Source organism: Pseudophryne corroboree, chromosome 2 (genome assembly GCF_028390025.1).
Source record: "Pseudophryne corroboree isolate aPseCor3 chromosome 2, aPseCor3.hap2, whole genome shotgun sequence".
Lineage (NCBI taxonomy): Eukaryota > Metazoa > Chordata > Amphibia > Anura > Myobatrachidae > Pseudophryne > Pseudophryne corroboree.
In genome coordinates, this window is record NC_086445.1 from 942,564,899 (window position 1) to 942,578,563 (window position 13,665).

The 13,665-nt window shown below is 46.8% G+C and overlaps 1 protein-coding gene across 1 annotated transcript in view; it reads left to right on the forward strand.

Annotated features, from left to right (window-relative positions):
- The first annotated feature begins 1,228 nt into the window (after positions 1-1,228).
- Positions 1,229-13,665, forward strand: part of PROS1 (protein S) — a 114,241-nt gene continuing 101,804 nt past the window's right edge. The window contains exon 1 of the mRNA XM_063956289.1: positions 1,229-1,399. Within this exon, the coding sequence (XP_063812359.1) occupies positions 1,321-1,399 (79 nt within the window). The 5' untranslated portion in view covers positions 1,229-1,320. The remainder of the gene's footprint in view (positions 1,400-13,665) is intronic.

The following is a 13,665-nucleotide window of genomic DNA, read 5'->3' on the forward strand; positions in this document are numbered from 1 at the left end:
CACCAGTGGCACCTTGGGATCTTAACGTGGTGTTGGATTTCCTGAAATCCCACTGGTTTGAGCCACTTAAGACCGTGGAACTAAAGTATCTCACGTGGAAAGTGGTCATGCTGTTGGCTTTAGCTTCAGCTAGGCGTGTGTCAGAAGATTTATGTAACCAGAACGGCTGGAGTCAGGAAGACTGACTCGCTGTTTATCCTGTATGCATCCAACAAGCTGGGTGCTCCTCTCCTGCTTCAAAGCAAACTATTGCTCGCTGGATCTGTAACACGATTCAGCAGGCTCATTCTGCGGCGGGATTGCCGCAGCCGAAATCAGTGAAAGCCCATTCCACAAGGAAAGTGGGCTCTTCTTGGGCGGCTGCCCGAGGGGTCTCGGCATTACAGCTTTGCTTGGTCGGGTTCAAACACTTTTGCTAAATTCTACAGGTTTGATACCCTGGCTGAGGAGGACCTTGTGTTTGCCCATTCGGTGCTGCAGAGTCATCCGCACTCTCCCGCCCGTTTGGGAGCTTTGGTATAATCCCCATGGTCCTTACGGAGTCCCCAGCATCCACTAGGACGTTAGAGAAAATAAGAATTTACTCACCGGTAATTCTATTTCTCGTAGTCCGTAGTGGATGCTGGGCGCCCGTCCCAAGTGCGGACTTTCTGCAATACGTGTATATAGTTATTGCTTAACAAAGGGTTATGGTTATGTAGCATCGGTTGAGTGATGCTCAGTTGTTGTTCATACTGTTAACTGGGTAAGTTTATCACAAGTTGTACAGTGTGATTGGTGTGGCTGGTATGAGTCTTACCCTGGATTCCAAAATCCTTTCCTTGTAATGTCAGCTCTTCCGGGCACAGTTTCCTTAACTGGGGTCTGGAGGAGGGGCATAGAGGGAGGAGCCAGTGCACACCAGATAGTACTGAATTTTTCTTTAGAGTGCCCAGTCTCCTGCGGAGCCCGTCTATTCCCCATGGTCCTTACGGAGTCCCCAGCATCCACTACGGACTACGAGAAATAGAATTACCGGTGAGTAAATTCTTATTTTTTCTCTTAAATTCTGGAAAATTGCTGTCTTGTAATTACCAATAATTTATTAAATTCCATTGTGTATGATAAACCAAAGGATGCAATACCTGATTCCATGGAACTTCATGTACAGGGGAGGGATGTTTCCTGGAAGTGGCCTGGAATCTAACGGTCTCTCCAGCCCCTGCAGCACAGCTCCCCCCCAAGCCCAGAGTACTGAACAAGAGGCTGGGCTGAGCTTACATACTGAGCAGTGTGCAGGCCGGGCTATACCAGCATTTGGCTTTTCTTTCCTAACGGAACATGATGTTTCTGAGCACAGTCTGCCTGGCTCTGCTGGCCTCCTCTCTGCTAATGACTGCCCTGGCTGAAGGGCAAACTTGTAAGTACTGTCAGCTTCTCTTTATACTTTCCTCTCACCTTCTTCTCTCTTTGATTTGAACTTATGTTATTGAGCACAGTGATATTCAGTCAGGAAAACACATTCCGGAAGCTTCGGAATGCTGTACCTCAGTAACTCAAGCAGTCTGCTCACACACCACGGATTATTTTGATGAAGTAATATATATAAGAGCATTAATTGCATCTTAGTGTCTGAGAGGAATCTAATCCAGCGTACGTTTGTGTATCCTGGGAACGGAGAGGATATTCAGCTGAGCGCTTAGTCTGTGGCCTGTAAACATTGATCAAAAGTTCATATCACGTATCTAGTTTGTTCCCGGTATTGTTCACGAAAATCCTGTTGTTTTCCACAGCTGTGACTCTCTAGAGCAGGCATGTCCAAACTGCGGCCCTCCAGCTGTTGAGAAACTACATATCCCAGCATGCCCTGACACAGTTTTGCTGTCAGAGAATGATAAAGCTGTGTTAGGGCATGCTGGGATGTGTAGTTTCTCAACAGCTGGAGGGCCGCAGTTTGGACATGCCTGCTCTAGAGCAAGTATTGTACGGTACATTGGCTTATTTATGTCATACTGGGGGACATTTACTAATCAGTGATAAGAGCGGAGAAGTGAGTCAGTGGAGAAGTTGCCTATGGCAACTAATCAGCACTGAAGTAACATCTATAATTTGCATACTATAAAATTATACAGAGCTGCTGATTGGTTGATGGGGCTCACTTCTCCACTCTTATCACTGCTTAGTAAATGTCCCCCACTGTCACTTGTGTTGTGTTCTTCTTGTCTTTTTCTCCTGTTATTTCCCATAACAACGCACATCGCTTTGAAAATCGTGATTAAATTCTGACACTCTGTGTCACCCCGTCTGTCTGCCCCTCCCCTATAGATTGTAAGCTATTATGATAAGGACACTCGTCACTCATATGCTCCTGTATACCATCTTCTCTTACCCAGCAATGGCACCAAACCTTCTGGTTCAGCTGGCACTGCTATTGTAGGTATTACGACTGCATATTCAGCAGCTTGTACATAGATTGTATCTAATGTTCTGCACTGTTTTGTACTGTACTGTTTCATGTACTTTGTAAGGCTCTGCAGACCCCTTGTGGTGCGGTATCCGGATGTTAGGTCGACAGTACTTAAGTCGACAGTCAATAGGTCAACCACTATTGGTCGACATGCGGTAGGTTGACATGGACAATAGGCCAACATTCTTAAAAGTTTGATGTGGCAATGATCGACGCAGGGAAAGGTCAGTATGAGTTTTTTTATACAAATTTTTGGGATATTTAACTTTTTCATACTTTACCATCCACGTGGACTACGATTGGGAATAGTAATCTGTGCCGAGTACCGCGGTCATGTTACAGAGAAAACGACACCAAAAACATTAAAAAAACTGATGCTGACTTTTTCATTTATTGACCTTTCACATGTTGACCTTTTTACTATGTCGACCCTTTTGTCTTGTCGACTTTGTCCATGTCAACCAATAGTGGTCAACATATGGACTGTCAACCTTATCCAGGTCGACCTATTGATCCATAACTTTTTGGTGCCATATAAATAAATAAATAATAATGATAATAATAAAACTAGGACTTAGTTGTAATAACATAATAACAGGAGTGCTATTTTTCGTGTGTGCTAAATGCTCTGATAAGTTATTTTGATTACTATATTCATTGTATCCCTCTCATATTTGCCTACACTACTGGAATATTGGGTGATGCTCTCGGGCCTCCCTAGAAAAGTGGGTAAGTCTCTCAGAGCTGCCCACCAAGAGGCTGCCACTTCCCTCGCAGGCGATGATACTATTCACATTGAGTTGAGTCAACATGGTCCCACCCCCACTTCATAGTGCCGGTAACTGCAGAATTGTCTATTAGGAGGCGGGGCCACAGTAACCCAATAGCAGCACCATGTCCAAGCATTACCCACTTATGCTGCCCGACGCTGACCCAACCTCCATTTCCTGGAGGGGGCAGCCAAAAGGTCAGCGAGTATAAGCAATGGATGTCATATCTGCATGCACTATGGAATCTGCGGCACCTCATAAATAACCATTGACAAGGATGATATTATTCTGGCATCTAACTTTATGATTGATCCGATTCCTCCTAATGTTAGTTCCTACACAATTTAATCCTCTTACAGATCTGCCCAATAGTGCTGCTGCTTCAGAGCTCTTAATAAAGTGAAAGTAATATTTTATATTGATTCACATAAGTTGTACAATTCCATTGTTTATTGAACATGTTTATATTGCTCAGTGTAGGTGATTTTATACTATAGAGACATGTGATAGGACCCCATGGTACACTGGTTGTGTCTATGTTACCTTCGTGCTAAGGAACTGGACGTGACAACACGAGAGGGCAGGAGAGCACTTCCGCCCTTACAGCACCTACATGTCTTCTTCGTTCTCCGATCGTTTGGGGTAATTTTATTTCTCTATGTAGCATTGGACACTCGCCACGCTTCGGGCTTGGTGTCTCGCTCCGCTCTGCTTCGCTTGCCACACTTTACTATTCCAAATAGATTGTGACATGGACCCAGGGGGTTATGGGAAAGGTCCTTAGCACGAAGAGAAACTAGACGCTACCATGGTACACTTGTAGTAGTAAATTAGGTTAATCCAATTTAGCATTGATAGGGCCACATTTCTATAGTAAAATATCAGCAATCCTGTTAATCTAGTGTGCTTCTATAATCTGTAACAAAGCAGGAAGGAGCTGGGCGCATTAAGTGACGGCTTGTAGGGGACGCCTGTTGTTCACCATTACTATAAACTGACAAGAAGTAGAAATCAAAAATACTTAACCGTATTCCTCACTTATAGCGATTATTTGATTGTAGCAGCACAGACAGTGTAACGGTTAGCATTACTGCCTCACAGCACTTAGGTCATGGGTTCGATTTCCACCATGGCTCTACCTGTGTGGAGTTTGTATCTTCTCCCTGTGCTTGCGTGGATTTCCTCCGGGTATTCCGGTATCCAAAAATATACAAGTAGATTAATTGGCTCCCTACAAATTAACCCTAGCGTGAATGTGTGTGCGTGTACGTGTGGTAGGGAATATGGATTGTAAGATCCACTGGGGCAGGGACTGATTTGAATGGCCAAATACTCTCTGTAAAGCGCTGCGGATTATGTGTGCGCTATATAAATAACTGGTAATAAATAAAATAAATATGTAAAAGAAGGTACAAAGGGCCAATGTAGCAGGTATCATTACTAAAGTCCATTTATTAATTTCAGTCTTTAGGGATAATGGGGGTCATTCTGCGGTTCATCGCTGTGGTGCGAACGGGTAGGAAATGCGCATGTGAAGCGCATGTAATGCACATGCACGTCATTGCCCAGAGACATCCGTCGCCGGGCAACAACCAGAAGAAAGAAGAAAGTGATCGCTAGCGCGATCGCAAGAAGATTGACAGTGGGGAGGCGTTCCGGGGTGGATACTCCGGCAGTGGAAATCTGAACGCAGGCCTGTCCAGGCGTTTGGAGGGCGGTTGTCTGATGTCACTTCTGGGACCTTCATCGCTATATCCATCTCACAGGGTAAGTAACTGCAGGGCTAGTCTTGTCCTGCGCAAAACTTTTTAGAATAGCAGGGCTGCACAAACGATCGCAGCCCTGCTATGCAGAAATAAACTCCCCCATAGGCGGCGTCAAGTTGATCGCACAAGCAGCAAAAAGTTGCTACGTGCGATCAACTCGGAATGAACCCCAATGTACTAACCAACAAAAGTGCAGCACAAATACTGTTTTGTGACATCACCAACCTATAATTGTACATGTACTCCCTAGTTTTACAGGGGAGCAAATGGGTTTGCGTGCTAAGATGCCAGCATCTGTGGGGGGTGCAAAACTTTGCACCAGGTGATGTGAGCAGTTGACAGATTGAGGGTGTTTCTTGCCAAGTGCAGTTTAGATGCACATAAGTACACCTAATTTGGCAGTGAAGTGCAGAAATGAGATTTCAGTTTTCAGAACATTGGGGGTAATTCTGAGTTGATGGCAGCGGCAAATTTGATAGTAGTTGGGCAAAACCAGGGGGGTCATTCTGAGTTGTTCACTCGCTTGCTGCTTTTAGCAGCATTGCACACGCTAGGCCGCCGCCCTCTGGGAGTGTATCTTAGCTTAGCAGAATTGCGAACGAAAGATTAGCAGAATTGCGAATAGAAAATTCTTAGCAGTTTCTGAGTAGCTCGAGACTTACTCCTACACTGCGATCAGCTCAGCCCGTTTCGTTCCTGGTTTGACGTCACAAACACGCCCTGCGTTCGGCCAGCCACTCCCCCATTTCTGCAGACACTCCCGCGTTTTATCCTGGCACGCCTGCGTTTTTTCTGCACACTCCCAGAAAACGGGCAGTTTCCGCCCAGAAACACCCACTTCCTGTCAATCACTCTACGATCACTTCAACGATGGAAATTCTTCGTTCAGACGTGAGTAAATCTACAAAGTTTTGAGCTAAAATACTTAGCGCATTTTCGCCTTAATCGCTCCGTTGCGAAAATCGGCAACGAGCGAACAACTCGGAATGACCCCCCATGTGCACTGCAGGTGTGGCAGATATAACATGTGCAGAGAGAGTTAGACTTGGGTGGGTTATTTTGCTTCTGTGCAGGGTAAATACTGGCTACTTTATTTTTACACTGCAATTTAGATTTCGGTTTGAACACACCCCACCCAAATCTATCTCTCTCTGCACATGTTATATCTGCCCCCCTGCAGTGCAACATGGTTTTGCCCAACTGCTAACAAATTTGCTGCTGCGATCAACTCTGAATTAGGCCCATAATGCGGCTATTCATCATCGAGGGCAATATGGCCCCCGATAATTAAAATGCCAATGCTCCATGAGTTGCGGCCATGGATACTTAACTACTGGAGCATACTTGCCTACCCTCCCTGAATGGCCGGGAGGCACCCGAAAATCGTGTCACCCTCCCGGCCCCCCGGAAAGGTGGGCAAGACTCCTGTTTTCCCTGTCAGGCCCTCTGCGCCTCGCCCGCCCACAGCAGGAACAGGTGGGTGGTCCGAGGAAATCTGATGACGCGATTTGGGTTGAATCGCGTCTTCGTAGCTCCGCCCCCCGCTATACAACACCTATTTTCTCCACACTGTATAGTGGGTGGGGGGCGGAGCCATGATGGCCACACCTCCGGATTGCCCACTTCTCAGTAATCATGCTCCCAGACAGCCCACATTGACTGACCATGCCCTCCCCCGGACTTCCCATCATGCTGCCGGCCACGCCCCCATGCGCCTACATCGCTGCTGCCTCCTCCTAGAGGAGAGGGCAGCAAAGTAGGCAAGTATGTACTGGAGCAATTTAGTATTGCTCCGGAGTGGGGACAGCTGTGTTGGGGTAGAAGTGGCCATCAACCATGTAAAATCATTGATGGTCTATGCTTGATGTAGAATACTTTTACCATCGATGGGGGAGAACCAGGTGGTTTCCTGCCTTTCTGTCAAAGGTGCAGTGACACAGAGCCTAGCTCTGACCCCTGAAACACCTGAGAAGCCCCGCCCCCGGTCTCACTGGATGGTAAACCAGGGCTGACCATTGATGGGTGAAACCATTGATGGTTACCTTGCAGATGATTTCACACCATCAATGTTAACAACTAATGTTACCATTGGTGGTGACTATCAACGTTTACCCCATGATGGCCATCCCTGTACTGGGGTGTATTTTGCAACTTCAAGCTTGTACAGTAAAGTACATTTATAAGTGCACACTGACCAATGTAATAGAAATTTCTAAACATACAAAAATGACACATGCATAGTAATTCCTGATGGCCATAAATGTGGATAAATCGCACAATACTTAGGAAGCAATGTGTAACCCATTAAGTAGGCATTCATCCTTGAAACATCTTGTGATTTTTATGTAGAAAGAACTGTTCTGATATTTGAAAAATCCTGACACCCTGTAACGTGTTATGGGATCCTTGGGAATTTTTAAATCCCCCCCTCCTGACCCCATCAGCAATTAAACATAGTTGCAGAGACTGTTATCAGTGAACTCTGGGTGGGGGAGGAAAGAGATGTAAGAGGTGTGAACAGCACACATAGAATTCCTTTCTCCCCCATCCTCTATCCTGTCTCCTTCAGGCCTTTTCTTAATTCTCTGTGTTTACACAGCTTTAAGTTGATATCTCATTTAAGTTTGTGGTACTGGAGATTCAGCTTTTTAATATTACCATTTGTCTAAATCTAGATTTTATGCATCTTGTCTAGGTCGCATTATATATGTAAGGAAACACAGTCATTTATAAAGCAAAATTTGTTTTCTGCATGAAAAAGCATTTTGCCTAAATACTGCAAATAACAATTATTTTCTGCAGCGGGGTACACTGGTATTCCACAGGAAATAACATCGGGGTGTAGAGTTGCATCTTGATCTGAGGCACCAACAGGCTAAAGTTTTGACTGTTCCCAGGATGCATTGCAGTGCAGGTCACTAACAGGTGGGGCTACGCTAGGCAGCCCTGAAAAGAGCTTTTTTTAGAAGACTTCAAGGGCCGCAGTACTTTTTATGTCAGTCTGACATTCTGTGCTGCGGCTCCATCACCTCCCCCCGGCGGCGCTGCATACTCCCGTGGCCTGGTTCCCAGGTACTTGCAGCGGAGGCGCACCGGACATCAGCCACACACCGCTGATGCTCTCCTGGATCGCGTGGCTGCACATCAGGGAGGAGGTAAGAAAGTCCCCCAGGTGGGACCTGCCGGTAAATCGCGCGGACTGCTGGAGTGGACACTGTACTGCACAGGGACCCCACTATATCCACCAGGGCAGGGAGCACAGGTCGGATTTACTAAAATCCGTTACAATAGGTTCCATAGTACCCGGAGGTGAAGTCCAGCATAGGGGATAAGGCGCTGACCTGTAGCCCCTCCCCCAGCTCCAGGCGCCATCTACTGCTGGTGTTTCCGCCCTGGAGCTGCTTCTCTCTCCCTCACATTCTGACAGAGATTTTGGCGCCATCACTATTCACTACTAGCTGGGCTGATCTTCGGGACTGCTGGGCTCTGTCTCCTCTGTAAAGCCGCCTGCCTCATCAGCGCTGTGCTTTCAGACACTTAAGTATTCTACATGTAATTTTAGACCGTGTTAGTTAAGAACAAGTGTACTGCTAGCTGAATATTTGGTACAAGTATTCTGTGATATACAGGACATCCAGTATCTTCTGTGCATTGTTATAGCTATACTCATACATAGTTATATGTAAATTACTAGTCCAGTGCAGTATATATATATATATATATATATATATTTCCAAATGGACTGGCACTCTCCTGACTTGTATCACTGACCTCGGTGCCTTCTGAGATGATAATGCAGAGTTCCAAAAAAACGACAGCGGCACTCGAGGGTTTTGAAAATAGAAAAAATTGTATTCAAAGACAATTACATGAAGCCGACGTTTCGGGGCTCACATGCCCCTTTGTCAAGGTGTGTAACAAGTGTGTAGTGTGAAAACATACCTTATATCCCGAAGAAGCCCGCCAGTGCACAGTGCGCGGCCGGAGACGTGACGAGCCCGTCGTATTTCCGGTCGCGGCGTGATGACATCACTACTGATGCGTCTGTTGCGTTAGCAACCAAGACGCTGCTGCTCAATATTGTAAACAATGACGTGACGCGAACAGTGCCTATAACAGACAAGTATGTGAGTGAGCGAAGAAGTTGTAACCACATCACCTAGGAAACCCTCCACCATTAGAGTACATGGTTAAGCAAAACAGATCTAGGGTCATAACAATACTTAAAGAATGTGAGAACCAGACATTGATGGATACTGGTCACACTGTAGCCAATTAATTACCGGGGTCGGGATACAAAGTCTGGAGACCACTCCCGTTATTGTCTAGCAAACCTGACCCGACAGTCTCTGTTTGATGATCTAGGTTTGCGCATGCATCAATGGTACCCACGGCTAAATGTGTGCTAACAGGACCTATATAGCGTGTATATGTGACCCCTAATGGGTAAGGGATCCCAGTGTCAACATCCATAATGTCTGGTAGAGGCCTAAAATGTGTTCCCCCTTAATTACATAAAAGACTTGCATGCAGTCAAGGGTTGCTGATACGAGGTGTGGGGGGAACTTGCAGCAGGCGATTGCAGGGATGTAGGGGAAAACGGGAGGAAGACAGGAGGGGGGGGGAGGGAAAAGAGGGGGTTAGGGGGAAGGGGGGGGGGAGAAAGGGAATAGAGGGAAGGGAGGGGAGGGGTTGGAAGGGGAAAGAGGGGGTGGAGGGAAGGGGTGGAATGAAAGGCAAGGATGGGGGGGACAGGACATGCATGCAGTCCATCACAAGCTCATATGAAGATGTTCCAGGAAAACTTCTCGTTCAGTCCCCCTGGGCTAATGGTTCCTAGTTCATAAATCCATTTGGACTCAATATGGAGCAATTTGCGATCCCTGTCCCCTCCTCGGATGTTTCGCGGCACATGGTCTATAATCTGGTGCTTGATGTCGTTCAAAGAGTGGCCCATAAGTGCAAAGTGCCTTGCCACGGGTTGTTCAGAGGGCTTGCCCGTCAGTGCTTGCTTAATCGCAGACCTGTGGAGGGCCATCCTCTCTCTAAAGGTTCTGATGGATTTGCCCACGTACATCAAGTGGCATGGGCAGGTAAGTATGTATACGATATGCGTGGTCGTACATGTCACAACATGTCTGATTCGAAAGATCCTCTCCTTGTGGGGATGTTTAAAGGTTGACCCTACTATCATATTATTGCATGTGGTGCATTTGGGGCACCTGTAGCACCCCGGTGCTTTGGTGAGAAAGTTGGATGGCCTTTGTATCTCATTCTGGAATCCCGTGATATCCGAGTGCACAATGGTGTCCCTTATGCTCCTGCCTCTGGAGAAACAAAGCATAGGGCGTTTTTCTTTAAACACTGGAAGTTTCTTGTCTGAGGCCACTATGGCCCTCAATAGGACATTCTTGTCCGTTGGTTTTGAATACAGGCTGGTGTTTAATGTGCCGTCCTTGATTGTTATCCTTACATCCAAGTAGTTGAGGGTCTCCCTATTGGTGGTATAGGTGTATTTGATGGTAGAGGGTCTGTTATTTGCATCCTCCATGAGTTGTTCAAACATTTTGGTTTCTCCAGTCCAGAGTAAGAACAAATCGTCTATATATCTGACGAACATCAAGATATGTTGAGCTATGGCTCTATCGTCGAAAAACACTGTCTGTTCCTCTTGAAACATGAAGACGTTGGCGAACGATGGGGAGACGTTGCTCCCCATCGCACACCCGGTCCTCTGACGAAAAAATCTGCCATTGAACATGAAAAAATTCCTCTCCAGTGTCAACGTGAGGAGTTGCATGAAGAGACCAATGTCAAGGGCTTCCATCTTCTCTTTAACTAGAAACTCTCTCATCACCTGTAGGCCTTCTGTATGCGGGATGTTCGTGTATAGACTCTTAACATCAATCACGCACATTAGAGTCTCTGGGGGAACCTGCCCAATACCGTTGATGCGCTCTAAGAAGCTGGTGGTGTCCTTAATGTAATTATGGTGCTTTACAATCAACGGTTGCAGGATCCCATCAAGGAATATCGAAATGGGTTGAAAGATGGAGTCCCTTGCAGCAATTATCGGTCTACCCGGTGGTGATGTGGCACTCTTGTGAATCTTGGGTACCACAAAAAAGATCGGCACTAATGGATGGTCCTGTTTGAGAACTTCACACATTTTTCCGGATAATAGCCCATTGGCTTTGGCCTGATCCAGAAGGAGCGCCAATTCAAGTTGATATTCGACGGTCGGGTCATGCATCAATTCCTCGTACGTGTTGGGCTCCGCCAGTTGTCCCTCAATTTCTTTGATGTAATCAGAGAGGTTGAGGATGACCAATCCTCCCCCCTTGTCTGCTGGACGGAAGACCACATCACGGTATGACCCCAGTTGTCTAAGTGCCGCCTGTTCGGCCCTGGTGAGGTTCCGGTGTGTTGTCGGTGAGGCTGCTGTATATTTGTTGACCGAGTCGTCCAGGAGTCTTGTAAAAGATTGGATGGAGGGATTGGTTGATGGGGGGTCAAATGTTGATTTATGTCGAGTGTGATAGAATCTATTGAGTGCTGACTCACTTGTTTTGTCCTGTGTATTAGAGTTCTGAAAATGTTCCTGCAGTCTCAGCTTCCGCGAGAAGCGATGCAGTTCGACTTGCCACTGGAAACTATTAAACGGGTTTGTCGGTACGAATGAAAGACCCTTCTCCAGAACTCTTAGTTCTATATCCGAGAAGGATCTGTCGGACAAATTGAAGATTAGGGATTCTTGTTGGCCGTGCGCCCTTTTGATCCGCGCGCACTGCTTGCCCCGGCGGGTGGGCGTCCCCTTCTGCCTTTCTCTACGGGGGTTTCCACGGGTGTCCCTAAAGGGACTGACTGCACCCTGGATGACCCCTCTGAATCTAAAAAGGCACTCTCACTGTCGCTGTTGGACGTGCCGGCAGTGTACGACTTCTGCTCCCGTCTTCTTCGCCAGCTTTGTCTACCTTTAGGATTATAGGTGGTGTTTTGACCTCCTTCTCCTCCCATCAACCATCTGTATACCTTGTTAAGGTCGTAGTCTTCCTTGACTATCTGGTGTTTATTGCGCTTAAATTTAATGAGGTCTCTTCTATAGTCCTCACACTGCTTTTGTAATTTCATGAGCCAGTCGTGATTAGAGTCGGCCTGCAGAATGGTCTTGTGTTCGATCTCAATCTTGGTGATCTTCTCCCTAGTGTGCCTCAATTCTCGGCCGGCCTCCTCCACCACTAGCAGGATCAAGTCGAGGCTGCATTTATTGAGAATGCCAACCCATTTTTTGCAGAACTCAGGGTTGAACCGTCCAATGGTGGGGACGTTCCTCACTCTGAACCCCCTGGGTATCAGTTTTTCACGGTGGTACTCCGACAGTGAGATACCATGTAATAGATAGTCGCATTCGCGACGCTTCAGCTTCAGCAATTGATGATAAACATCCTCTATTCCCCCTGTACACTCTGTTGCTCCTAGTTTCTCCTTAAATCGGAGGCGTTCCGCGTCATCGTCCGTGAAGCTGAACGATTCTCCCAGAACCGATTGCATCCCTCTGCACCCTGGTATATCATCGTCATGTCTCGGGGTGGATGTAGCTTCCATGTAAGGTGAATGTGGGTACTCCTGTAGAAAGTGCTGGTGCAACTGAAGAAGTGATCAAAAACAGTGTATGTGACTGGAAGACTCCACCAGGTCAAAAGGGTGCGGTAGAATACTCTGTGGTAGAAAAGTCTCAAAGGGGGGGAGGTGCCTCGACCCCTGCTGGCAGGCAGGTGTTACCTGTTCTCACCAAAATGTATATATTTCCAAATGGACTGGCACTCTCCTGACTTGTATCACTGACCTCGGTGCCTTCTGAGATGATAATGCAGAGTTCCAAAAAAACGACAGCGGCACTCGAGGGTTTTGAAAATAGAAAAAAACACCAGCCTGTATTCAAAACCAACGGACAAGAATGTCCTATTGAGGGCCAACAGCCACCATCCGAGACCCCTCAAGGATGGACTCCCTAGATCGCAAATGATCAGGGCTTCCAGGATCATTAGCGACCGATCCAGTTTGGATCAAGAACTAGAGAACATGGTGAGCAAGTTTGCCCAACGGGGATATGATCATCGTAAATTGCAATTGCAGAAAAAAGAAGTCATGGACATTCCCAGGGAAACCTTACTGAAACCGGTGACGCGGAAAACTAAAGCGGTAATTCCATTCGTCAATACCTTTAGCACTGCTAGCCCGGTGATCCAGAGAGCAGCCAGGGCATTATGGCCCATAGTGGCCTCAGACAAGAAACTTCCAGTGTTTAAAGAAAAACGCCCTATGCTTTGTTTCTCCAGAGGCAGGAGCATAAGGGACACCATTGTGCACTCGGATATCACGGGATTCCAGAATGAGATACAAAGGCCATCCAACTTTCTCACCAAAGCACCGGGGTGCTACAGGTGCCCCAAATGCACCACATGCAATAATATGATAGTAGGGTCAACCTTTAAACATCCCCACAAGGAGAGGATCTTTCGAATCAGACATGTTGTGACATGTACGACCACGCATATCGTATACATACTTACCTGCCCATGCCACTTGATGTACGTGGGCAAATCCATCAGAACCTTTAGAGAGAGGATGGCCCTCCACAGGTCTGCGATTAAGCAAGCACTGACGGGCAAGCCCTCTGAAC